The sequence below is a fragment of the Lineus longissimus genome, chromosome 1 (assembly GCF_910592395.1).
Source record: "Lineus longissimus chromosome 1, tnLinLong1.2, whole genome shotgun sequence".
NCBI lineage: Eukaryota > Metazoa > Nemertea > Pilidiophora > Heteronemertea > Lineidae > Lineus > Lineus longissimus.
Genome location: NC_088308.1, coordinates 10550713 through 10576382, shown reverse-complemented (window position 1 = coordinate 10576382; position 25670 = coordinate 10550713). Strand labels below are relative to the sequence as shown.

The window sequence follows — 25670 nt, the reverse complement described above, 5'->3', positions numbered from 1 at the left end:
ACATGAATTACTCCTTAAATAAGATCAGAACGGCATTGGAACGGATAAGCATAAACTCCACCCAATTTAGCGGACACTCCTTCCGCCGCGCACATTGATGATCACATGATACGCCTTCTCGGAAGATGGTCTTCAAATTGTAATATCAGATACATTAGAACACCCCTCGCAAACTTCACACACGCACAGCAAACGATGGCGAAAGCAAGCACAAAGTGACCTCATAATCCACCTAGTAATTTCATTCTTCAAGTGTATTATATGTCTGCTTGAACAATTATTAATGCAACAAGCCGTCCCATTCTGTATGAGCAAGTTATTTTCTCATCAAGCTTAAGCGAGTTAACTATACTCGATTTCCCTCCTACGCACTTGCGTCAACAAAATTTACAACCTCTTTGATGGTTCCCGTACTTCCAGGCAAATTCCGACTCAAAGGGTGGACCAAGGATTTAATCATGTAACGAACTATGAACATTGTGTGTCTGTGAACTGACAATTATAAAAGACTTAACGCAAGTTTGCAGTTATGTTAATGCCTGAAATTGGAGGCACACCGATGGCATACTGCAATGCCATCGGTTTGAACCACATAAATATGGTGTGTACGTGCAAATGATTTCCCCGACGTGGCACCAATCTCCTAGCTAGCCTCACCTTCCAGCACCACAACGGTGGTCACCACGGAACGGCTGGGTGCGCCTCGCAAGGTCTGATTCGGCGTCCCGCGGTAGGAAATTACTCCCGAAAATACGCATGTTTTGGTAATCAATCATTTCATTGATACACAAAATATTATCTGTCTTCTTTGCTGCTGGTGTTAACAGCAATTATAGGCATATATATATTCTGTGACAAAAACCAAGCAACACCCAGCAAATAGGATCGATAGTCATTGGGTTAAAATACCCTTATTTTCAGAATTCGGTACCTGGTGCTAGATAATGGGCAGTTACTATTGCTTATCATTCATTTCTCACTCTTGACTTTATTGCATATGAACAAAGAACTATACATTTATAGTATTTCGTAACTTCAGAAATACCAGCACCGCTACAGTCCAAGTGTCAGAGGACAATTTCCAGTCTGGAACTGCAAGTGGCACTACCACTTGAAGCTGAAGTGCATTGTGGGTAAATGTTTATGTATTTTCACAAGAAAAGGATAAGTCGCCATATACATTAAAGCATAATTTCTTCTTAAATGATCTTGTAGCTATTGCTGGCGAATATGAGGACGGAGTATATCGGTATTTGCCAGGATGACGCACTGTGGTGGCAGGCTCATGACCTACAAGCATTTGCATTTAGTTTAGATGGACGCAACCGCCAACAATTGTTGCTACCGTATAACAACTTCAGGAGTAGTCGTGGTCCCGGTAATTCAACATTTCGATATCTTCGGTTATCAGTTAATAGCAATATAGTCGTCTTTGCAGTAACCTATCTCCTTGGTTTAAAGAAATTTGTCACTTCTTTGAAATTGTTCAGAATCAGAAATCTTTGTATTGTCCTGAAACTGATTTTTTTAAAATATTTCGGCGAAACAAAGTATGAAACAGGTTTTTTAGCAACGTTTCCCATCTCACTTAGTAATCCTCAGTTTGACTCTGAAGGAAACTTATTCGAGTTTACATTTAAAGCTTTCAAAATAACCATAACTGAAAGAAAATACATGTACAATACGATGCGAACGATTCAACTTGAAAAGAATGGATTAAGAACAGTTAATTTTGCCTGGATTTTTGGAACTAGTATTATTGGCGTTACTTGGCAGTACACTTGCGGCGATTGCTATCGAGAATCAGGCGACAAACACAGAATTTAAAAGTTGTTTCTGTTCCAAGGGGACTCGTGCAGGGACAAGTCATCAGCTTTAGCATTTCCCATCAAAGCCAAAATGCGGTTCATCCCCACCGTCGTTGACCAAGCTGCATTTTTCTGCTTCGTCGACGAAAATAATAGGCTGATACTTTGGCCGAAGAAATACAAATTCAGGAAAGGTCATACTTTGAAAGCGAAAATTTACATCTAACACAATCTAGTTGCGCATGCACTGACAGTGGCAGTTGCAATTAGTAACCGGGACCATAGCTGCAACATGAATCTATCAGATTCGAAAATAAATGTTATTTTGCAAAGAATTAAACGTTTCTTCACCTGGTAAACTTGCTTTTGGTCAGACCGTTGTAGTGTATTTGGTGGTTCCTCACCTTTCAGTGCTTTTACAACAGAAGAATTGAGAGGAAGCTCGGTGGCACCACAATTAAACGTCGGCCTTCCGTCGGGAAACTCCCGGGTTAGATTATCGCCAGGGCCACTTCGCAACTCTCAACTGGCCTGAAATGTCCGTCCGTTGCCCTTAGTTCTCCAGAAAGGAGGAAAGCGCTTGATTACCCCGCAACTGCGACGATGTGAACTCTGATCTCGGCGTGCACTCACGTGGCGAAAAATGTGCGGAGGTTTCGGTTGCAGATCATAGTGATGTTTCTATTTCAATGTATTTATTGAAATTGGAACTACATATATTCATTTACATTGTGATAGGAGTCATTGCAGTAGTTTTGTAGAAATCAGTCAAGAGTTGCAGGTTCACGGCATGGTACTTCATCCGGTGTAAACTAATCATGCTGGCATGGCTGTCATCTGAAGAACAGCGAGAACACTTCGCTCGAGGAAGAAGGATAGGAGCGGAAAAGGTGCACCTGGTCAGTAGGACTCCATGTGCAGTGCGGGAAAGTCGTGAACACAAACCACTACCCTGGCATGCCTGTGTTAAAGGGAATCTGTATCTCACACCTCAATCTTGAAGGCACCATTCAGAGCGTAGACTAGCTGTACTAGTGCTATCATTCCCCAAAGCATATTATTCAAGCATATTTTCTCTGCCAGAATTGGCGTCCATTGGACAGGTTTTACATGAAGATTATGTGATCATTATTATATGTCACATCATTAATGGCTTCGTACCCTACTCAATTTTTGCCGGAGGTATGGAGTTCGCCCTTGGCAACTGCCCAAATATGTTGGACCAAGCAACATCAAGCCAATAGAATCGAGAGACATTGGGTTAAAATACTCTTATTTTCCGAAATCGGTTTACCTCGTGCTAGATAATGCGCAATTATTATTGCTTTATTTATTTCTCATCCCTTTCTTTATTGCAGATGGACAACGAACTATATATTTACAGTATTTCGTAACTCCAGAAAGCGCAGCTAAAGTTCAAGTATCAAAGGACAATTTGCAGTCGGGAATTCCAAGTGGCACTACGAGTAGCTGAAGTGCTTTGTGGATATAGCTGCTATCAGACACATAGTGACATCACATTAAAGCATAATTTCTTCATAAATATTCTCGTGGAAATTGCTGGTGAATATGAGGACGGGGTTATCGGTATTTGCCACGATGGCGCACTGTGGTGGCAGGATAGTGGCCTTCGCGCTGTTGCATTTATTTTAGATGGACGCAACCGCCAACAATTGTTGCTACCGTATAACAACTTCAGGAGTGGTCGTTGCTTCGGTAATTCAACATTTCGATATCTTCGGTTTACAGATAATAGCAATATAGTCGTCTTTGCACAAAGGTATCTCCTTTGTTTAAAGACGTTTGTCACTTCTTTGAACTTGTTCAGTATCAGAAATCTTGGTATTGCAATGAAATTTCTTAAAATCTCTCGGAGGAGCGAAGTATGCAACAGGATTGTTGTCATCGCTGTATCTCGTCTCACTTTGTAATCCTCAGTTTTACTCTGAAGGAAACCTATTCGAGTTTACAATCAAACCTTTCAAAATAACCATAACAGAAAGAAAATAAATGTACAATACGATGCGAACGATTCAACTAGAGGAGAATAAAAGGTTACGAACAATTGCTTTTGACAGGATTTTAGGAACTAGTATTATTTGCGTTACTTGGCAGTACACTTGCGGCGATTGTTATCGAGAATCAGGCGACAAACACAGAATTCAAAAGTATGTTCCAAGCGGATTCATCAAGGGACAAGTCATCAGCTTTAGCATTTCCTATGAAAGCCAAAATTCAGTTCATCCTCACCGTCGTTGACCAAGCTGCATTTTTCTGCCTTGTCGACGAAAAGAATGGGCTGATCCTTTTGCCGAACGAATACAAATTCCGGAAAGGTCACACATTAAAAGCGACAATTTACATCTAACACCAAGAGAAGGTTTTACATAATCTATAGTTACAAAGACAGTGGCAATTGCAATTTGTAGCTGTGACCATGACTGCAGCATGAATCTATCAAATTCGAAAATAAATTTTGTTTTGCAAAAAGAGGTAGAGTTTCTTCACTTAGGAATCTTGTTTTGGTCAGACCGTTGTAGCGTATTTGGTGGTTCCTCATTTTTTAGTGTTTTCATGACAGAAAATTGAACAGGGAGCGCAGGTGCACAACAGTTTAGCGTCGGCCTTGTGTCGGATAAGTCCCGGGTTAAATACCCGGCCAGACACGGAGGAGTGCGTTTGGGACGAGACACTTTGATTTTTTTGGGGGTGGCGGGAGGTGGTGGTCAGTTTATAAATTCATTGCAAAAATCTGCGGCACGATATTGTAGCCATACAGGGGTTATATCCCGGTACAATCTGATGCAAATTCTTGAAAAACTCATTACTTACTTTTAATTTCTCTATTGTTAAACCGGCAAATTACTGAATGTTATACTTGTTCTGATTGGCTAAAGATTTCCCAGCGATTAGGGATTTTGATTTTGGATTTCGAATTCAAAATTTCGGATTTCGAATTTCGGCTTTCAGATTAGAATTTCAGATAAGCCTTCTGGGCTTTCGTACAAAAACTATTAATTGGGAAAACTTTATATTTCTTCATGTTTGGAGTTCATCTGCATCAACAAAATACGAGCCATCAACTTGATGATAAACCAAAGAATTTAAAGTCATATATGTTGGCGTGGAATATTATCATAAATCTATCTCTCCTAACATTATTGATGCGGGTTTTTGTTCCACCCTGTAAATACTTCGTGCCGAGTCGATCAATTGCCTTCTCTTATACTTAATCGATCGATATAACGTGTGTCAAGTAGTCGGAACAGCCGCTCTTAGCAGTGGATTTTATTGTTTTTTTCTCAGGGTTTGTATACGAGGTAGGTTTATCAAAAAGCTGTATGTCAGAATGGGTTGTGCATATGAATTATACATATAGGAGTACAAAAGCCTTATCTTAGGATGATGTTATTTAAGCATATTCTATCTGCCAGTATTGGCGTCTATTGCACCTGCATTGCCTGTATGATATCAAGGATGTATAGCACTCGCACAGCGACTTCATGTCTTGACGTCATCATCACGGGACAACGAGGTGTTGGTCTCGAACTCATCTCGAACACTGGCGTGATTGCGAGACCCAAACGATATTTCTCGTCTGAAACACAAAGATCACGTTTAATTGTTATAACACTGCAGTATTTGATAGATAGCCGGTAAAATACTGGTCTTATTTTATACCTAACATTGTCCTCTTATTAGGTATCTGCTCCTAAAGACTATTCGATTTTGGGAAAAGGTTATTCATGTTTGGAGTTCAACTGCATCTACAAAATGCGAGTCATCAACGCCAACATATCACTCAAATGTCTTCGGATTATCAGCAGGTAGGTGTCAAAATACATTCTTGAATTTCTCTTACAATGCATTCTTATCTGATATTTAAATGAGATTGATATTGAAATATCAAAGTTTAATGAATATGCTAAAGCGTCAAAATTGGCAAACGAGATATGTTAGAATGCATTTTTATACCTACTTGATGATAAACCGAAGAAAGTAAAGTAATATGTTGGCGTGGATTATTATCATAAATCTATCTCTCCTAACATTACTGGTCCGGGTTTTTGTTCCACCCTGATAATACTTCATGCCGAGTCCATCCATTGCCTTTTTTCATTCTTAAGCAATCGATACAGCATCATTTTTTATACTCTGAAGTGGCAACATCTTTCATGTTAACTGACGGATCAATATCAATAGTAGGACACCAACTATCAATTGGCAATTCTGCCATTTCGCTGGATCGGGAAAAGCGGAATACGAAGTGCTACGAATGACAAAATACAGAGTATGTGAATGTATTTTATCAAAGGTTGTCTGATTGCTTGTGCCGTTAAGTATGAACACCGATTTAGTACGTGTCGTGTGAATGAATTCGCACATATGACTAATGATGAAACCACAGGCAATCATACTCAGTACTCCGGCGTTAGCATGGTTGGTGAAACGTACCTACTATAATAAAAAGACGACAAGAGGAAGATGTATTGACACCATCACTTTACTGTAATTCAACTATTTTGTAAAATAGTTTAAGGCACCAAACGATTCACTTGTAACATACCTCAGACAAACGTCCCTTCATTCATGAACGGAATTTCACACACAAAATCAACTTTAGTTCGCTTAACTGTCTATATAGTTTGGTAAGGTTACATTGCATCGGTATGCACACAACATTACAAGCTTTATGTGATATTTTGTTTACACAGTCGATGATACATGTAGGTGGATTCTACCATCAAATGTTAGTTTGGCATCAATGGGGATGGTATGGATGTAACACTGTCGTCATGCTTCAGTAAGATAGGTTCCACCCGTTTATTTGTAGAGCTACGAGAGGAAAGATCTTCAATCCTTTTAAGATGGCGCTGGACTGTCCTCATAAAAGAAGAGATGTACAAACATGTTTAAAGTAAGTTAAATTGTTTCATTTTGGCATGAAAAATATGGATCGATAGAAAATCTTCACCCGCCTTTCTTCTGCAGAAGGTACCTTATGATGACCTCACAGTTAACATATCAGATATTTTCCAAATAGCCTTCTTCAGTATATAATAGTGACATTTGTCAATTGAATTTCACTTATCATTTGAATGAATGGAAATGGCACTCGAAAATCATAGTGCGCACCTCGGAGAAGATAGTGTTAACGTCCTTTCCGTCAGGAAGATATAACAACGAAAGGAAATTCGAGTTTTGATATCGTTGAGACAATGTTCATGAAATTCCTAGAATCAAATGCCAGCAACGCTCTGATTAGGCACAATTGCTTTTGGGTTAGAACTTCAGCCAGTGCGGGGTATTGTCTCAGGGATTTGTGTAAGGCGCCGGAGAAGCGAACGCTAACCCATGATTTCCTCAGGATGCCTGATGCCGTTCCCATTCTTGCCGTTATGTTACGACCTCGGCATTATGTCCAGATCCTACAAATCAACTGAAACTAGTAGGACACGCCAAAATCAGCTTCATAGAATATGTAAATATGTATGCGTATTCTATCATGACGTTATTTGTGACTCAATTTTAGCCGTTCTCTGTGATACCCCTGCAAGACTACGAACTTTGCGAGAACGAAGTAGTGTACGGATAGTGTTACACGTACTCACTTTGCCAAGATCTGGCCTCGGACTTATGTTTGGTAGTATGGTTTTCAGGTCACTTTTGCAGCCCAACGGCGCCTGGTTGTGCACATCGTTCATTACGAATTGTGAATGACTTCATCAGCTTTTTCTCCACCGTTTCTCCGCATTTCATGCGTTTGCAATGGGTACTTCGCAAGACCAATTGATACTTGTTTTTTTTCTTCTTTTTTAGGGGTGAGGCATCCTCATGAATTTACCCGAAGGAAGATGCTCTGGGACTTTACGACATGCTATAAAATGTAGGCTATGTTTGCAATGTAGAAGACCAATAATTAACAGCCCGAATTTTGTTGAGTTCATACACTAGCTTCAAAGACTGTTTTCTTTTACCAGTGTCGATGGACTGTAGAAATCATATGGTCAAAATGAACACCTAGTACTATTACCCTCGGTTTACATTGGTCTCATTCAAAGGACTGTGGAGAGCCAGGAAAGTTGGTTTCTTGAAAGCCACGCCGTTTCAGGGTTCGTTATTTGCCTTTGGTTGTTCCGTACTTTCCTTTTCAAATGCTAAGTACTGGAATGTGTCCTGCTCATTCGGAAGTCGCACCTCGGTGAGGTATTACTCTTCTTTCAGTTATTGCCAAAAAGTTTGTGATATTTGATTTCACACGATATGTTTATATAAGAAGTCCTTAGACCAATCGTAGACAGGAATATTGCCAGAATTTTGTTTCTACTTTCGAGTTTACCAATTAATAAGAAAATGGCTGGCAGTGTAACTGCGCTTGTACGAGTAAATATTTTCGTGCTGACTTACAGCAGATACGTTGATAAACCGAAATCCAGGATCCAGCGGGCTGATTCTATCCTCCAGTGCGGTTTAACATGCGCGATTGCTCAGGAGTGCCAGGCATTCTCCGTCATAGGTCATATCTGCCTCTGGGTTTTCCCATCAAACAAAGCTACATGGAATTGTAGCCGGAGGAAAACCGGTCTTAAATACCGGTATTGGGTGATACAGGTAATACCGATTTTTCGTTTCAGGATATTTAAATTTACAAATTTGGCTACTAGATTTTCGAAACCAAAGAATAACAATGCCATATGATTTTTCTCGGGCTATTTGTGTGGTAGTTCCTGATTGATGACTTGATAAAGAAGACTAAGAATTGGGAACTTCAGGAAGGCCAAAAGTCCAATTTTCCTTTTAAGAAAGGACAGTTTCTTAACTCATGCTGTTCTTTGTATTACTGTTATTAAAATGTAACAGTGGTGATAGTTACAGCACGTGTTTAAAGTGTCGAATTATATAATGAAGATAAGGAAACTGACAATTGAAAGTAGTTCCTTATTTGGTCCTAAGCTCGATCTTTATAGGACCATTTTATTATTACGTCAACATTACCTAGCTGTCGGCTGTGCAATCACCTCCTATTCTACATAAGTAGTTTCCATCAACTAATAGCACAAAAAAATGAAAAATTCTAAATCTGACGGAATTATCACGCTTTTCCGATTGTAACGGAAAAACCGTCCAGATAAGAGCGGTCGGGGACAAAGTAGCAACCAGGAAGACGACTCTGAATTCCTTTGGTAAAGACATTCATCGGAGACTGGGGCCAATCTGAGACCATCAGAAGATATGAGTGAGGAGAATTAATACTCTACTCTACCAGAAAGGACAGACACTTTTATATCATTATATATATGTTTTATTACCAACAATAATAATAATAATTGAGTTCTTATATAGCGCATTCCCAGGTTCCCTGCTCAATGCGCTTTTGGGACTACATTATTATCATCCCGGTCTCCACAGAAATCAATCTGGGGTTTCAATGAGCAGCTACTGAGCGCTCGATTGAACTCGACCAGTAGGAAGTTTCTAAGTGGCGACTCAGCCGGGAATCGAACCCACGACCTTCCGGTTATGAGACCGGCTCTCTGCCATTGCGCCACCAAGTAACTTTAAAGACATGACAGATATTTACAGATATTTACAGATATACAGGCGCGCAATATCAGGAACTAAAAGGACATATTATATCAGTTTTGGGACCGTCCCCAGAAAATACACTTGCTCTACCCTCTTTGCAGCAAATGGTTGATAGCGGGATATTGACCCATGTCGATATCCTCCCCATCTATCAGACGTACTAATAAATCTAGTAATTAAATCAGGAAGGTAACTATTAGTCATCCAGTTCGATAAATGTACCGATGGTCACAATATCATCCGGATGAATATGCACGTTCGGTGCTTGCAAAGGGACAGAATGTTCCGGCATCCTACCCTCAAAATGTAAAACAACAAGAAATTGGCTCAAAGTATATAACCCTCAAGGTTCAAGAGCTTGTTTTGAAATGAAAAATCGTAAGATAACTTGGCAAATGCTGCCGTCTCACCCCTAATGCAAGATTGCATAATAAGCACTTAATTAGAACTTGCCCTGGCTGATAAGAATCATCCTCATGGACAACTACACATGCTACACACTATTAAATATGTGTGAGAAATGAGAATAAGATGTCAAAATGACAGCATATAAACCTTACCTGATCTGTGTATGTACGCATGTGGCGAGTACTTTGCAGTCTTTGACTACAACACCAGTAAGAGTTCATACTTAGAGAACCGCTAGTTGGGCTTGGTGTGCAAGCAACCTGATGTTCTTTGGGCTTACATGAGCCTTTAAACCCTCCTACGGGATCCTCCCACGGGCTACCCCGTCCCCAGGTAAGAGTAAGGTTTTGGAAAGATACTCAAAGACTCGGAAGATGCACCAACTTTAGGCACAATTTGTAACCACACTTCAAAACCCAGAGCTCGGAAATCGACATCCCCAGATGCTATACAGTTTTACGAAATTAAACACTTATAAAGCTTTCTTGTCCAAAATTGTGGAACAATGGACTTGTAAGGCACTTCCTGGAGCCATGGATCTACCCTATGACGACTTGGTGTAGATATTGATTTTTTTGCGATGGAACGCCGATGGCGCTGGTTTACCCCGCTACTGCGACTATATTGGAAATGACGCTACGTCGTAATAATAGCGAGGTGACGCGAATTCGAATCTCGGCGTGTACTCACCTGGCGGAAAATGTCTTTCGTGCCAGAAGTTGTGTGCAATGAAAATAACGAATAAACTCGTGTTAAAGATATTAAACAAACTTGGAAAAGCAGCACACACGTTCAGAAAAATAGTTTACTGGTGAACCAGAAGAAGAACAAACACACTGCTGTAAAAAGCCGTCCATGCCTTTAAAACAAAGCAGATATATTCCTATTTGTCATAGTTCGAAATCCGATGCAGTTCTTGGGCGTGATAGTTGGTACACGGATGTTTTGGATAGGATAGAGACGCCATTTCTTTATCTGCTTATCAATCACTACTAAACTAGGCAGCAATTTTAGGCATTACATTCTGTGGCAAAAACCAAGCAACACCTAGCCAATAGAATCGATAATAATTTGTTAAAATACCTTGTTTTCAGAATTCGGTACCTCGTGCGAGATATTTTCCTGAGTTCCAATAATACCGTAAGTAGGGGTAGCATGGTAGATCGAACAGCTTGTATTACCTAATGGTGGTTTTCATGGGCCTGCCTTTTGTAGGCCTTTATTCCCTCAATAGAATGATGTAAAGGCTAGACATTTCTATGGGGCAGGACTTCAACTTGTCCAGCGCGCTAGATTGAGGGTTATAATAATCGTAAACGATCGTAAAAGGTTTAGTTACGAGGCTTGGGAATTAGGACGACTAGATGAACTAATTATAGTGAATAACCGTAAGCCACAATTTGTAGTGGGATTACTTTATTATGTAATACACTATTTACCTTTTATTCAAACACAATGTACGGTAACGAAATCATTTACTGAGCAGACTACTCGTCATTTTCGGGGTCAGAAAGGAACTCTAAACCATCAACTTGCTCTTCATCTTCAATAACTAGGTCATTGCTACCGATATTAGCATGTTCTGCCACAAGGCCACTTACACGCCAGGCAACACGCACTGCCTCATCAACAATTCTCTCCCACGCCAGTCCAATCATTCTTACAACTTCTCTACGCGATATAGGCGGACAGTTTCCGTCATCGTCCGTATTTCCTACCTTCCACGCCTTCCAGATCGCCCTCAGTCTCGATTTAAAAGCATACATGATCGTTAAATCCAGTGGTTGGACACGCGAATTACAACCTCCGAGAACAAAGTCCATGCCGCCACCCAAGTTCTCTACTGCTTCTCGAAACAGTCCATTAAGGTGAGCGGGATACCGGTTCACAACTAGCAAAAATGCAGCTCCATCAACGAAGTCGGTGAGCACTGTTTCAGCCCATTGAACTAACGATTCGATTCTAGCCCATCCATTTGGGCTAGATGTTAACTGAAGAGAAATATGCAAAATGTTCAGTTGTATCGACGGAAATCTAAAAAGTTTTACTAGATTACAACTTTCTCAGTTACTACTCCAATAGGCACAACGAAAGAGCGGATTTGTACCTAGTAGGATTTTGTGTTGATATGACTTACCCTAACGTTTTCGGGTGCATGCTCCCTCAGTTCTTGCATAACACGTCCGTGCGGAACTGTCACCAAGCGCTGGTGTCCTCCCTGAGATCCGGCTTAGAATGTGAGGGCCAGATTGTCAGTGGACATCCAACCTATGGTGATATGGGTTCCCCCCAGAGGTTGTAGATCTTAACCTGCAGTGCCGGTGTAATGTTTTTGAGTGTTTCTGTTTTTGAGTGTTTCCCCTCATTGTTTGGGAACGCTCAAAAATAGATTGACAAGTTTTTCTGTGTATCCCCCCTATTGAAAAGTCGTGGTCTCTCTAGCTGCCTATTGTTTGGAAACACTGACACATGGGGAACAACCACAGATGTTACACCGGCGTGACAGCAGATATAGTCCCCCTGGAGTCATAGTCCGGTAGCATTGTATTTGACCAATTATGCAGCATGATCTATTGTACCGCTAACCCTAACCAAAACATTTAGCAATGCGGGCTATTGTTACACGGACTATCAGCCCTAGGACTACCATCCCTTGCACACCGGCGATGGAAGCCGGCAAAGGGTCTGTCCAGGTAGGATGTCCGTTTTTTATGAATGGATGGTCTTTGAAATGGAATTGAAGGAACACGTTCGTAGGGTGATCAGTTTCTTTTGTCAGACGATTTTATATATACAGAGTTACAATTTTAAACCTTTTCGGGCCATGTACAGGAACTTACTTAAAAAATTGATGGGCCAAACAGAAAGTTTTCTTGATCAAAGTTAATATCAATTTTCCGCAGTCACTCCCGAAGTTCCTCGGGTTCCGGAGCGTCCCTTCCATAAGTACCCAACTGCTGCGCATGCCCAGTCGAACATGACACCTCCAACACGTCATGGCCGACCAATCAGGTACTCGAGAAGCCATGACGAGGGTTGCCAGATTTTGTCGACCCTGACCACTTTGCCCCTAAGGCTGGGTTCACATAGAACTATACTATTCGGGTATTCGGTGCACGTTTTGCCAGGGCACGCGGGTACCTGAAATCGAACAAGGAAATTTCACAATACCGGGTCACATTAGAGGGCACTATTCCAAAAGGTCGTATACCTGCGTATAGTATAGTATAGTGAAAATCGTGCGCGTTCGATTTTCGTGCCGCGTATACCACCCTGTTCAGAAGTGATCAGAGGAATCGGTAAGAACATGCGTTTTAATGTTATCTATCACAATTATTAAACGATTTATTGCATACTATAGGAAAAGTTAGAAACAATAGTACTCATTTTTACTCATTTTATTGCAATTTCTAAGTACAGGCCTTCATTACATGTTTTATTACTAATCAACTAAATGATTCTTTTAATTAACATATAGCCAACTTCAAATGGATGACTACAAGTATGGTCTTATCGAAAAGGTTCGACATATGCCCCTGCTGTGGGATCCAGAGGACCCCGATTACAAAAATAAGGACCAGCGCCAACAGGCCTGGGAAAAGCTTGAAAGTGAGATCCATCCGCCTAAAAAAGGTAGGTTGTCTTTTTTTTAAAGTTTAAGTTTAAGTTCAGTTCAACTCATCGTGGTCGCGGGGAAGCACATTTCTGAACACATGCTGATGTTGCCATTCCACACTCCCCTGTGGATCACAGAAGAATTCTGTGATAGTATCTCTCAGTCCAACTGCGTGGTCAGCAAACGTAGCAGGAAGGGTTGGGCGTTTGTGGTTTCTGAGTCTGAGGGGGTTGGTGTCTGTTGACTGTGCTTTAAGAGAGACTAGGCATGGCGCCAGTCTCTCTTAAAGCACAGTCAACAGGCATTTGGTTTCAGTATTTGGGTTTTGATTGCCATGACTGTACCCCTGTAAAAGTCAGAGGAGGAGAGGTTTGGAATGATGAAAGCATTGAAGAAGAAGAAATGTTATTATTGAGGAAAGCAAAATTTATTATGAGACTAGAAGGCAGTGTCCTCATCATCATCATCATCATCATCATAGGCGTTTTGGCCCAGAATTGGGCCTTTGCCTTTCGATTTATATTGGCGCATGGGTCGTGCAACATATTCTTCATATAGAGAAGAAACAAATAAAGAAAGAACATTTGACACTTATACAGAAAAAGACAATTTTTTACAAGAAGCCTAGTAGCTTAATAGTTTGTGTGGTCAAGACAGAGAGGGTCCTAGATACGATCGATAGGACCACGTTGACCCCACAAAGCACACATGTTTATATTTACAGTTTGGCGTGAACTCTTGTGAAGAACTCTTGTCCTGACTTGATTATTTTGAAAATGGCGGTCTGAACACATTAAAAGGTGGAACGGTTTATGCCTGTTTCGCCTATTCCTGTTTCGCCTATTCCTGTTTCGCCTACAAAATTCCTGTTTCGCCTATTCCTGATTCGCCTATTCCTGTTCCGCCTATTCCTGTTCCGCCTATTCCTTTTTCGCCTATTTCCTGTTTGGCCTATTTCCTGTTTGGCCTATTTCCTGTTTGGCCTATTCCTGTTTCGCCTACTTTCCAGTACCCCTAAAATAAATCGACTCTCCCACGGGGAACCTTAGGGATGCATGTTCATTTTATGGGGAAAATGTGAGGGGACAATTGGATGATGTTAACGATGTGATGACAATTTGACAAATCAAATGCCATCAACTTTGTTAACAAACCATGCCATGACCGTTTTGAAAGAGTCACCTTGAAAGCGGGGACAGTCCGGGACTTATTTGACCATAGAACCATGACCATAGGACCATACTGACACACAGTAAAAACTAATAGATTAAGTAGAGTAAAGCAGTCGTTTATTTCATGAAAACTGAATTCATGAGTTTTTGATAAAAATACATAATATTGTACATTCTCATAATTATTTGATCAAAATCAGCTGTAAAACCCATGTCATAATATACATGTAGGTACAGCACATATAAAGTCAAACAAGGTGGAAAATACATATCATGATATTATGTCAGACAAGGTAACTGATGGCATCAACGTAACTCATTATGTCCCTCTCTCCATTGACGTATTGTTCTTTGAGGCGTAACATGCGTTCGTCAATGCGTACATATGTGGCTCTCCTCGGGTTTGGTCGGTCAGTAAGGGACGGTTCATATTCCTACGTCTGTAGGGAGGTTAGTAATACATTTGAATAGGCGAAACAGGAATAGGCTAAACAGGAATTAGGCGAAACAGGAATAGGCGAAACAGGAATTAGGCGAAACAGGAATAGGTGAAAAAGGAATTAGGCGAAACAGGAATTAGGCGAAACAGGAATAGGCGAAACAGGAATAGGCGAAACAGGAATAGGCGAAACAGGAATACACCACCGGTGGAACATGGCATTTTATCGACTTTGAAGTGTTCCGCAGTTAAAGGGAGACTATAGGCAGCAGCTAGGTAGGCAAGATAAAGTCATACAAATTTGCCAATAGGGGTCAGTCATATCTCTAGGCATGGCGCCAGTCTCTCTCAAAGCACAGTCAACAGTCAGCAGTGGTCAGCTTAGCGCGATATGGAACATTCTTCCGAAACTCAAGCGAGGGAAGTCTGCTCATTAGCCTATCTCGCGCACTGCTCCTTCTTGTCAAACATCGTAGTGAAATCGTGGTACAGTGGGGCGTCCTCGAGGATTGCAGCTAGTCGGACAGACGTGAGGTGGAATGTGGGCGGCTGCACTTCTTCGTTGATGTGCGATGGCAGATAGCACAGTTGTTGCGTTGCATGACAGCTGAAAGTGAATGTGATATCATAGAACTGAGGCGTTTGCAATGAGACTATAGGTGAAGTAGAAGCAAGGAGTGAAATGGGCCATCTTCCAGTGACTAATATACAGAGTAAGGGCACTGGGTGTTGTTAGATTCAGCATTGAATGTATTCCTCGTACAAGCGTGAATAGTGTGGACATACAGTGAGAGGTGAGAGACCCCTATTGACTACTTCTTGTAACTTTATCTTGGATATTATATTAGTATTGAACTTCTAGCAATGGAATATGAAGAAATTGAAGTTGTAGGCATGGAATATGAAAAATTATTCAACGGTGAAAGACATTATTCCATGAGGCTTTGCCGTGATCGCAAAGGACGCGACGTGATTGGTTCACATGCTAATGAGGTATGATAATGATAATTACCTCTATAATGCTACTTGGATAGCGACTGTGTCGTTGACTGCAACAGTGGTCTATGTCAATGTGTGCCTGTAATGTCAATGAAGTATGATGAGGTGATGACGATAGTGCAATTATCAAATATTGGCAAGAGATCATACTGCAACATAGGTCTTGTTTTTGACAGATGACTGTGCGACATTCCCATTCGGTCTTGTTAGAGTCAGCGCTGCATGTATTCCTTGTACAAACTTGAATAGTTGTGACGGACTTTGAGGGGTGAGAGACCCCTATCGGCTACTTCGTCTAACTTTATCTTGCCTACCTAGCTGCTAGCAATAGTGCCCCTTTATCAAGACTGAAAGTGAAACCCACTGTGCGGGGCTAGGAAATTACCTTTATAATCCTAGTTGGATAACCACTGTGTAGATGATTTGAAGAGTGCTCTGTGGATGTGTGCCTGTAATGTCAATCAATGAAAGTATGATGAGGTGATGACGATAGTGGAATGACGAAATATTGGAAAGAGATCTATTCCTAGAAGAACATATGTCCTGTTTTGACTAGGTGGCGCATTTTAGAATCAGCAGTGAGCACTGTGTGTAACATGGTGGAGGCAGCGGAGATAATAACTGTGTCGAAAGTATTGTTATAGGGCCTTCCCTAGGCCCATGGGGTTAAATTTACAATCCACGATTGAAAAGACGTAGTTTGATCGCATTCAACACAATCCATTGAACAGTTGTGTTCCTTTAGTCAGCCGATGACCTTTTGTTGGGCCATGATCGGGGATTGTAAACTGTAAATGTATTATGGACTGGGAGACGGGGGAAACACAAGTGAAATAGACCAAAACAAGTGATTTTGGGGCTTTGGTTTAGACGCATGCCCCACATGCGCCATGCGGGATTATACGGTTCATGTGAACTTGTTGACATCTACATGATCTAGTGCTGTTATTGGTCATGGTACATGGTAGGCCTAATCATCATGGCTATATCATGTTTCAGGAAAAGCTCGGAGTAAAATGAACTGCCGATGAATAATGATGTTGTTCATGTTTACCATGTTTACTAGTACATAGCCATAGGGTATGCACTGGCCAGTGCACTTTCTGCACGTCGTCATGGTCATGTAGGCTACGTGATACCTTGCATATTTTGTTTTTTGAATGCGCATGCTTTTTGGGCAAAATCACTTGTACCAACACTAATGAATAATGTCTTCTTATCCCTATGACTCCATACACAGTGAGGGCATTGTCCCATTCCCATCAAATGGTAACTTATTGTACCGTATTAGGGTGGAAGTTGGGGAGCAGATACCTACCGTTGCACGCCTGTCATAATCAGTAGTGATGAGCTTAGCGCGATATGGAACATTCTTCAGAAACTCAAGCGAGGGAAGTCTGCTCATTAGCATATCTCGCGCACTGCTCCTTCTTGTCAAACATCGTAGTGAAATCGTAATGGAAAACGTCTGGCTTTGCGCCAGACGTTGAGACTAATAAGTGAAAACTAATAGGTAAAGAACTTCTACTTGCGCGAGACTGCTCTGATAAAATTATCATTGCAGAGACTACGGTGACGTACACATATATTTTTTACAATCAAAAATGCCCTCAAAAGACGACATGGAATGATTATTTTATTGATATTTCCTACTATATACCTTCCAATTATCACTTTATACAAATAGATCGGCGTTAGGTCGCATGCTTTTCTTTCCTGGTGACACTATAAAGCAAAATAGTTGCAACCCCGTAAATGCGCTATAAGTCCAATAATAAGTGACGGTGACCCGTTATAAATGTTTCGCCAGCTTCGCTTTTTTGCCGCTACGCGGCGCGTTGGGCCCTTGCGTCTAGTACCATGAAGTGGTTGAAGGTTGATCAAACCATTCCCTGTATTCTGGAATAATTCATACTTGATAGATGATGTGCGATCTTTCATGTGGCCATCTCGTCTTCGGACATAGTTGTGAAGAACCGTTGCGGCATTTGTAACTGCAACTACTTTGTCCGGCTGAAGGCGCATAGGTCGTTGGAAAACTTCAAACTTTTTGGCTAAAATTCCAAAACAGCATTCGACAGAACGTCGGGCTCTGGAATGTCTATAGTTGTAGATACGCCTCTCATCATTCAGTGTACGGGCTGCAAAGGGACGCATCAAGTACGTCTTCAAAGGAAAGGCTTCATCACCGACAATCATGAATGGAATCTTTTCATTTGATGTGTTAACTTTGAAATATCCCTTTGGAATGTTAAGCTGTTGCCTTTCCAGCAGTTCAGATATCACTGAATTTTGAAAGACACCGGCATCACAAACTCTTCCATATTGACCACAATCCACCAAGATAAAGCAAGAATCTGCATCACTTAATGCCATGAGCACAATACTAGGAAACCCCTTGTAATTGTAGAACATGGATCCAGTGTTTGAAGGGTTCACAATCGCAATGTGTTTCCCATCAAGTGCTCCAACGGCAAAGGGAAAATCCCACAATTCGCCAAAACGTTTCGCTATTCGTTTCCAGTAATCCTCCGACGGTTTTGGCATCTCGATTGGCTGGAGTACTGCCCACAGCTTCTGACATGTTTCATACACATGTTTGGCAATCGTGTTTTTTGCCATATGAAAAGGTGCTGACATCGACGCAAACGAGGATCCCGTGGCAAGGTGTCTGAAAACAAAAGAGATACTTTATAATGAATATTTCTTTTCAATTTTAGGGGTGAACGCAAAACAAACTTGGGAGGCGCTGAACCGGGCTTTTGATAGTGCCTTGAGCCGCCGAAAAAGTAAGAAATCAGGAAGCGGCCAACATGACAAGCCATGGAAATTTGAAACCTCCATGAGTTATGTGAAGGGCGTCAAAGAGAAAAGAAACACCATTTCTAATCTTGAAGACAATGACGACCATCCACAAGACGATTCTGGAGATGAGATACTACTACCAGTAGAGGGATCTTGGAACAGGCTGTAGATGAGTCGGGCATTTGTGATACCGATGATGACGTCGAGGAAACCCCGGCTCCATTGGCGTCATCATTCAAACCCATTCCCCCAAAACCTAGTTAAAAAACTAGGGTTTCAAAAAGGAAGTCAACCGATGATGCACTTGACGACGAACGATCTGGATTGTACAGAGTGATGACCCAACGTATGGAAGACAAACAGAAATCCCCTCGACTCAAGTTCTTTGAGTCAATCATGCCGCAGGTTGATGCAATGACAGATGATTGTTTTTTGGACTTTCAGATGGCAGTTCTAAGTTCTCTCAAACATTCCCGAGAATCGGATGCCGAAGCCAAAGCCTTGAATGAAAGTCCACGCCCCTGGACGCCAGCATCATGGTCAACGTCAACGCTAACATCAAGCCGGGCCAGTACACCATCGTCCACATCGTCGCAACTGATATAAACTCCATATCCTGTGCATGGTCATGGAGCCTTTCTTCCTCCGACATGTAATGCATCCCAGAAATCTTATTATCCATTTCCAAAGTGAAAGAACAATAATGAATGTACCATTTTTGTACTAATAAAACCATAAATTGATATTTGTCTTACTCACCTTATGGTCAAAACAAGCTTCTCTTCTCCTGATATCGGTTCCCTCCAGTTTGATCCAATGGGACGGATGTGGGGCAAAATCAGATCTTTCAACTCTCTGTAGCTGGCGTATGACATGCGCATATAGTTAAAGAAGATCTTCTCATCTGGATGATCCATGAGGTTTTTAAATGTCCTGTGGTACTCCCCCAACAGAGGTCTCATCTTAAAGTGCTGCCGCACCCATTCTGTTCTTTCTTTCTTTGGTCTTTGTACCTGGTCAGCTTCATCCTCGGCTATTAAAAGAGGAGAAGAGCCAAATCTTCTTCGTCTGAACTTTCCATCTGATCGGCGACAAAAGACCGAATACCGCACGCATGCTACCCTATGTGACTCGCCGTGCCCGTATAGCGTATAGCGAATACCGAATAGCGTATATCGAATAGCGTATACCGAATACCGTATAGTTCTATGTGAACCCAGCCTTATGCAAGAAAGCATCTGTGACCACGGCCAATTGTCCCGACGAACCCAAATGTCGACATCAAGCCCCGAACTAGCGCAACAGCTGTACACTTATGAAAGACAAACCTTTCAATCAACCATGACTAGACCAAACTTCATTTAGGCCTATATTTAAATCATTTAAAATCGAAGTATTTTTTAAGTTCAGAACAAAATATTCAAAGATTTGTAACCCCATTTGAGTGACATCGTCACAAGATCCCTCCAGAGGACTTAACCACACAGAAACTGATGTTTACCAATTCGGCTGGTATTTACTTCAATTCGCCAATCTGCTATTAAGGTGAGCAGGACCTACACAGTCGATAATAATGTTCTAATTCAAACCAACATCTGTAAAATTATGAAGATGTCTATGATAATCATTTGTAGAAGCATCGCATTTAAATATACTACCCAATACTATTTTGTGAACTCTATCTGAGGGTTTCAGGCATCACGTTTTCAAAAAGTATCTCCCTTTGCATTTAGATTGAATGTACACACATTTGGTCAACAGCTGATACGTGATCACATGATCGTTTCCAATGCTTCATATAGTTTTGTACATGGCCCTTACATTACGTTACAAGCAGGTCTTTCCGAAATTACTGTGTGACTTCAGAGCAAATGTGTGACGGCTTGAGCAAATGTGTGACGGCTTGAGCAAATTAGTTACCGTGGTCAGTCCTTCTAAAAGAGAAATATATCAAAATGAGGGATTTACCCATGAAATATTCCAATCTTGCTTTTTGTCAAAACCAAGGAAATATGAGAGAATAAAACTAACATACAATTTTCTCAAAGTATAAATAAAATTTCAAATAATTCCAAGCCGTCTGTTACAGAACTAGTCTCGGGATTAATCTCGGCAATTCCTTTCCTCCCATTAGCCGCAATCATTAAAGTGACTATACATCCTTCTTTCGGGTTGCCCCTAGAAGATAGGATATCGGTGTCGCGGTTTCCTTTGTTGTCCATCGAGTAGTTCGGAGGAAAGTCGTAACGGACGAACGTTTGATTCATTTTGAAAAGATGATCTGGTTGAATGTTCTGTTCTCGTAACGTGTCCGCAACTTGTCTCTGAAATGCTTCAACAAGTTCTGCAGCATTCGGTGGTATCTTTTTGGAGTCCTTTGTGGCGCGCCTGTAACTTATTCGATGCCTGAAATGAAATAAGCATGTCTATTACACGGACCGAAAGTGAATGGTACTGTGCCTGCGTTCTTCGATAGAAATGGGACGACGCCGTTGGGGTGAACGAACAATAGAAACGTAATACATTAATATGATTCACCTTTGCATGAATCCTTTCAGCCACGACTGTGATTCCCTAAAGTCCAGTCTATGGGGGCGGTCCTTCTGTAAAGGTTCCATATCTCCATCTGGCAATTCCCCGATCCACTGACGAAATTCCCTCGTTGCTTGTCCTGTGAGATTTTGCCCAGCTACAGGAAAACCCAGCGTCCTTCTATTTTGATACCAGTCTGCTTGAGAATCTTCCACCTCGGGCCAGAAACCTTTAAGCACAGACAATGGCCTAATTATCAGCTGTATACAATCATAAGACTTTTCAGTGAACAAGCAAATAGTTTATGCTTAAAAAGATCAAAATCTTTATTTTGACTGGCTGAACGTTGTAAAAATAACTAAATAGGTGATTAAATCTTATGCAGTTCATTGACTGGAGTCAGTAATGTTATGCACATATGCAATGTTACCGTGATGCCAGCTCACGACCCGGGGGAACTCGAAACTGCTAAATTTTAAGAATGGAAGCTTATTCCCACCTTAGGTTTTAACCAAGCCGTTCAAAACTCCCCATTTTTACAAGCGTTTCGCGATTGGTTTCCTTTAGTCTGTAGAAATCGATTGCTTACCATTGCCAAGTTGCCGGTATCTTCTCATTCGTCGTCGCCGTCGTTGACCCTCTACAAACTCAGTTCTAATGTCATCTTCGTTTCTTATCCAGTCACGAAATGTCGGCGCCCGAATATTTCGGAATTTTGCAAAATGAGTTGGTGTCTGCCCATGTTCCAGCCCTTCTAAATGAGCTAACCAATATTCATCCAAATAATCGATTTTTTGCTGTAAGGAGTATGCCTGAAGCCGTCGCCTTGGCGGTCCCACCCGCCTCGTCCATCGCCGTATTTAAACAGCATGAGCAAAGAACCAAAATAATCCAAAAGCAGATCATTCGTCTTCGTTTGGAAAACAAATTTTGCAGTGTGGGCCTTGATCAGGCGCGTGTCATGCCCCATAGACATTTCTAGGCCTTACATCATTCGATTGATTGAGGGGCTGATTGAAGGCCTACAAAATACTAGCATTTGTTCAGGTAATACAAGCTGTTCCATCTATTATTTTGCTACCTCTTCTATATTACGGTATTATCAGAACTTAGAAAATTTTATGACATGGACTCGCGTCGAGGTTAAAGTAAGATGCTCTGGGACTTCAAAACACGCAATAAAATGTAGGCTATGTTTGCAATGTAAAAGACCTATAATTAACTGCCCGCATTTGTGGAGTTCATGTACTAGCTTCAAAGACTGTTTTCTTTTACGAGTGCCGAAGGACTCTAGAAATCATATTATCGCGGCCGTGTACGAATTTCAGCGTTCGCAAACAAATGACCACATAGTACTAGGCCCCTCGGTTTACATCAGTCCCATTCGAAAGAGCCAGGAATGTTAGTTTCTTGAAAGCCACGCCGTTTCAGGATCAGGATTTGTGATTCGCCTTTGATGGTTCCGTGCTTTCCTCTTCAACTACTATGTGTCCTACTCATTCGGAAGTCGCACCTGGGTGCGGTATTACTCTTCTTTAGGTTATTGCCAAAATGTTTGTGATATTCGATTTCACACGATATGTTTATATATGAAGTCCTATGACCAATCTTAGACAGAAATATTGCCAGAATTTCGCCTCTACTTTCGAGTTTACCAATTAAAGAAAATGGTTGGCAGTGTAACTGCGCTTGTACGAGTAATAATTTTCGTACTGACGTACAGCAGATACGTTGATAAACCGAAAACAAGTATCCAGCGGGCTGATTCTGTCCTCCAGTGCGGGTTAACATGCGCAATTGCTCTGGAGTGCTAGGCATTCTCCATCATAGGTCATGGCTGCCACTGGGTTTTCCCATCAAACAAAGCAACATGGAATTGTAGCTGGAGGAAAACTGGTTTAAAATACCGGTATTGGGTGATACAGGTAATACCGCTTTTTCGTTTCAGGATATCTAAATTTATAAATTTGGCTACTACATTTTCGAAACCAAAGAACAACAATGCCATATGATTTTACTTCGGCCTGGACTTGTTCCAAATGAAAATAACGAATAACGCGTTTTTCTACTGTGAAAGAGATGAAACAAAATTGGAAAAGCAGCACACACGTTCAAAACTGGTGAACCAAAAGAAGAACAATCATACTACAGTAAAAAGCAGCCCATTCCTTTCAGACATATTCCTATTTGTCGAAATCAAATGCTAGGGCGTGATAGTGGGTACACGGATGTTTTGGATGGGATAAAGACGCAATTTTTTAATCAGCATATCAAGCACTAATAAATTAGCCAGCCATTTTAGGCATTATATTCTGTGACAAAAACCAAGCAACACCCGGTCAATAGGATCGATAGCCATTCGGTTAAAATACCTTGTTTTCAGAAATCGGTACCTCGTGCTAGATAATGTGCAGTTATTATTTCTTATCATTCATTTCCTAAACCTTAATTTATTGCAGCTGGACAACAAACTTTATATTTACAGTACTTTGTAACTCCAGAAATACCAGCACAGTTACAGTCCAAGTATCAACGGACAATTTCCAGTCTGGAATTCCGAGTGGCACTATCACTTAAAGCTGAAGTGCTTTGTGGGTGTAGCTGCTACCAGACACGTAGTGACGTCAACTTTCAATGTTTATGTATTTTCACAAGTAAAGGATAAATCGCCATATACATTAAAGCATAATTTCTTCATAAATAATCTCGTTGATATTGCTGGAGAATATGAGGACGGGGTTATCGGTATTTGCCAGGATGGCGCACTGTGGTGGCAGAAAAGTGGCCTCCGAGCATTTGCATTTAGTTTAGATGGACGCAACCGCCAACAATTGTTGCTACCGTATAACAACTTCAGGAGTAGTCGTGGCCCCGGTAATTCAACATTTCGATATCTTCGGTTATCTGTTAATAGCAATATAGTCGTCTTTGAAGTAACCTATCTCCTTGGTTTAAAGAAATTTGTCACTTCTTTGAAATTGTTCAGAATCAGAAATCTTGGTATTGCCCTGAAACTGATTTTTTTTAAATCTCTCCGAGAAGCAAAGTATGAAACAGGTTTTTTAGCAACGTTTCCCATCTCACTTAGTAATCCTAAGTTCGACTCTGAAGGAAACCTATTCGAGTTTACATTCAAACCTTTCAAAATAACCATAACGGAAAGAAAATACATGTACAATACGATGCGAACGATTCAACTTGAAGAGAATGGATTAAGAACAGTTAATTTTGCCTGGATTATTGGAACTAGTATTATTGGCGTTACTTGGCAGTACACTTGCAGCGATTGCCATCGAGAATCGGGCGACAAACGCAGAATTCAAAAGTTGTTTCTGTTCCAAGAGGACTCGTGTAGGGACAAGTCATCAGCTTTAGCATTTCCCATCAAAGCCAAAATTCGGTTCATCCCCACCGTCGTTGACCAAGCTGCATTTTTCTGCTTCGTCGACGAAAAGAATAGGCTGATACTTTGGCCGAAGAAATACAAATTCAGGAAAGGTCATACATTGAAAGCGAAAATTTACGTCTAACGCAATGTAGTTGCGCATGCACTGACAGTGGCAGTTGCAATTAGTAACCGGGACCATAACTGCAACATAAATCTATCAGATTCGAAAATAAATGTTATTTTGCAAAGAATTAAACGTTTCTTCACCTGGTAAACTTGCTTTTGGTCGGACCGTTGCAACGTATTTGGTGGTTCCTCACCTTTCAGTGTTTTTACACCAGAAAAATAGAGAGGAAGCGCGGTGGTTCCACAATTAAGCGTCGGCCTTCCGTCGGGAAACTCCCGGGTTAGATCATCGGCCAGGGCCACTTCACAACTCTCAACTGGCCTGAAATGTCCGTCTGTGCGCCAGATTAGGCGTTGCACTTAGTTCTCCAGAAAGGAGGAGAGCGCTTGATTACCCCGCAACTGCGACGATGTGAACTCTGATCTCGGCGTGCACTCACGTGGCGAGAAATGTTCGGAGGTTTCGGCTGCAGATCATAGTGATGTTTCTATTTCAATGTATTTATTGAAATTGGAACTACATGTATTCATTTACATTGTAATAGGAGTCATTACAGTAGTTTTGTTGAAATCAGTCAAGAGTTGCAGGTTCACGGCATGGTACTTCATCCGGTGTAAACTAATCATGCTGGCATGGCTGTCATCTGAAGAACAGCGAGAACACTTCGCTCGAGGTAGCGGGATAGGAGCGGAAAAGGTGCACCTGGTCAGTGGTCAGCATACAAGGCGTCAGCTTGACCAGACCAATTCGTTATCATATATAGGACTCCATGTGCAGTGCAGGAAAGTC

The 25670-nt window shown here is 41.3% G+C and overlaps 1 protein-coding gene and 2 long non-coding RNA genes across 3 annotated transcripts; 1 reads left to right on the top strand and 2 right to left on the bottom strand.

Annotated features, from left to right (window-relative positions):
* The first annotated feature begins 5488 nt into the window (after window positions 1-5488).
* LOC135487147 (uncharacterized) lies at window positions 5489-8117 on the top strand. Its single transcript, XR_010447146.1, has 3 exons — window positions 5489-5635; window positions 6643-6726; window positions 7629-8117. It is a non-coding gene; the product is annotated as an uncharacterized LOC135487147 (long non-coding RNA).
* Window positions 8118-15265: 7148 nt separating this feature from the next.
* LOC135482425 (uncharacterized) lies at window positions 15266-17386 on the bottom strand. The gene is made up of 4 exons (XR_010446488.1): window positions 17348-17386; window positions 16415-16478; window positions 16043-16108; window positions 15266-15637 (listed from the first exon to the last, which is right to left on the bottom strand). It is a non-coding gene; the product is annotated as an uncharacterized LOC135482425 (long non-coding RNA).
* Window positions 17387-17821: 435 nt separating this feature from the next.
* On the bottom strand, window positions 17822-20049 carry LOC135497078 (uncharacterized). The gene is made up of 3 exons (XM_064786784.1): window positions 19594-20049; window positions 17889-18700; window positions 17822-17844 (listed from the first exon to the last, which is right to left on the bottom strand). Exons 1-3 carry the CDS (start codon window positions 19794-19796, stop codon window positions 17822-17824), a joined length of 1038 nt encoding a protein of 345 aa, XP_064642854.1. The 5' UTR covers window positions 19797-20049.
* Between the last annotated feature and the right edge of the window lie 5621 nt (window positions 20050-25670).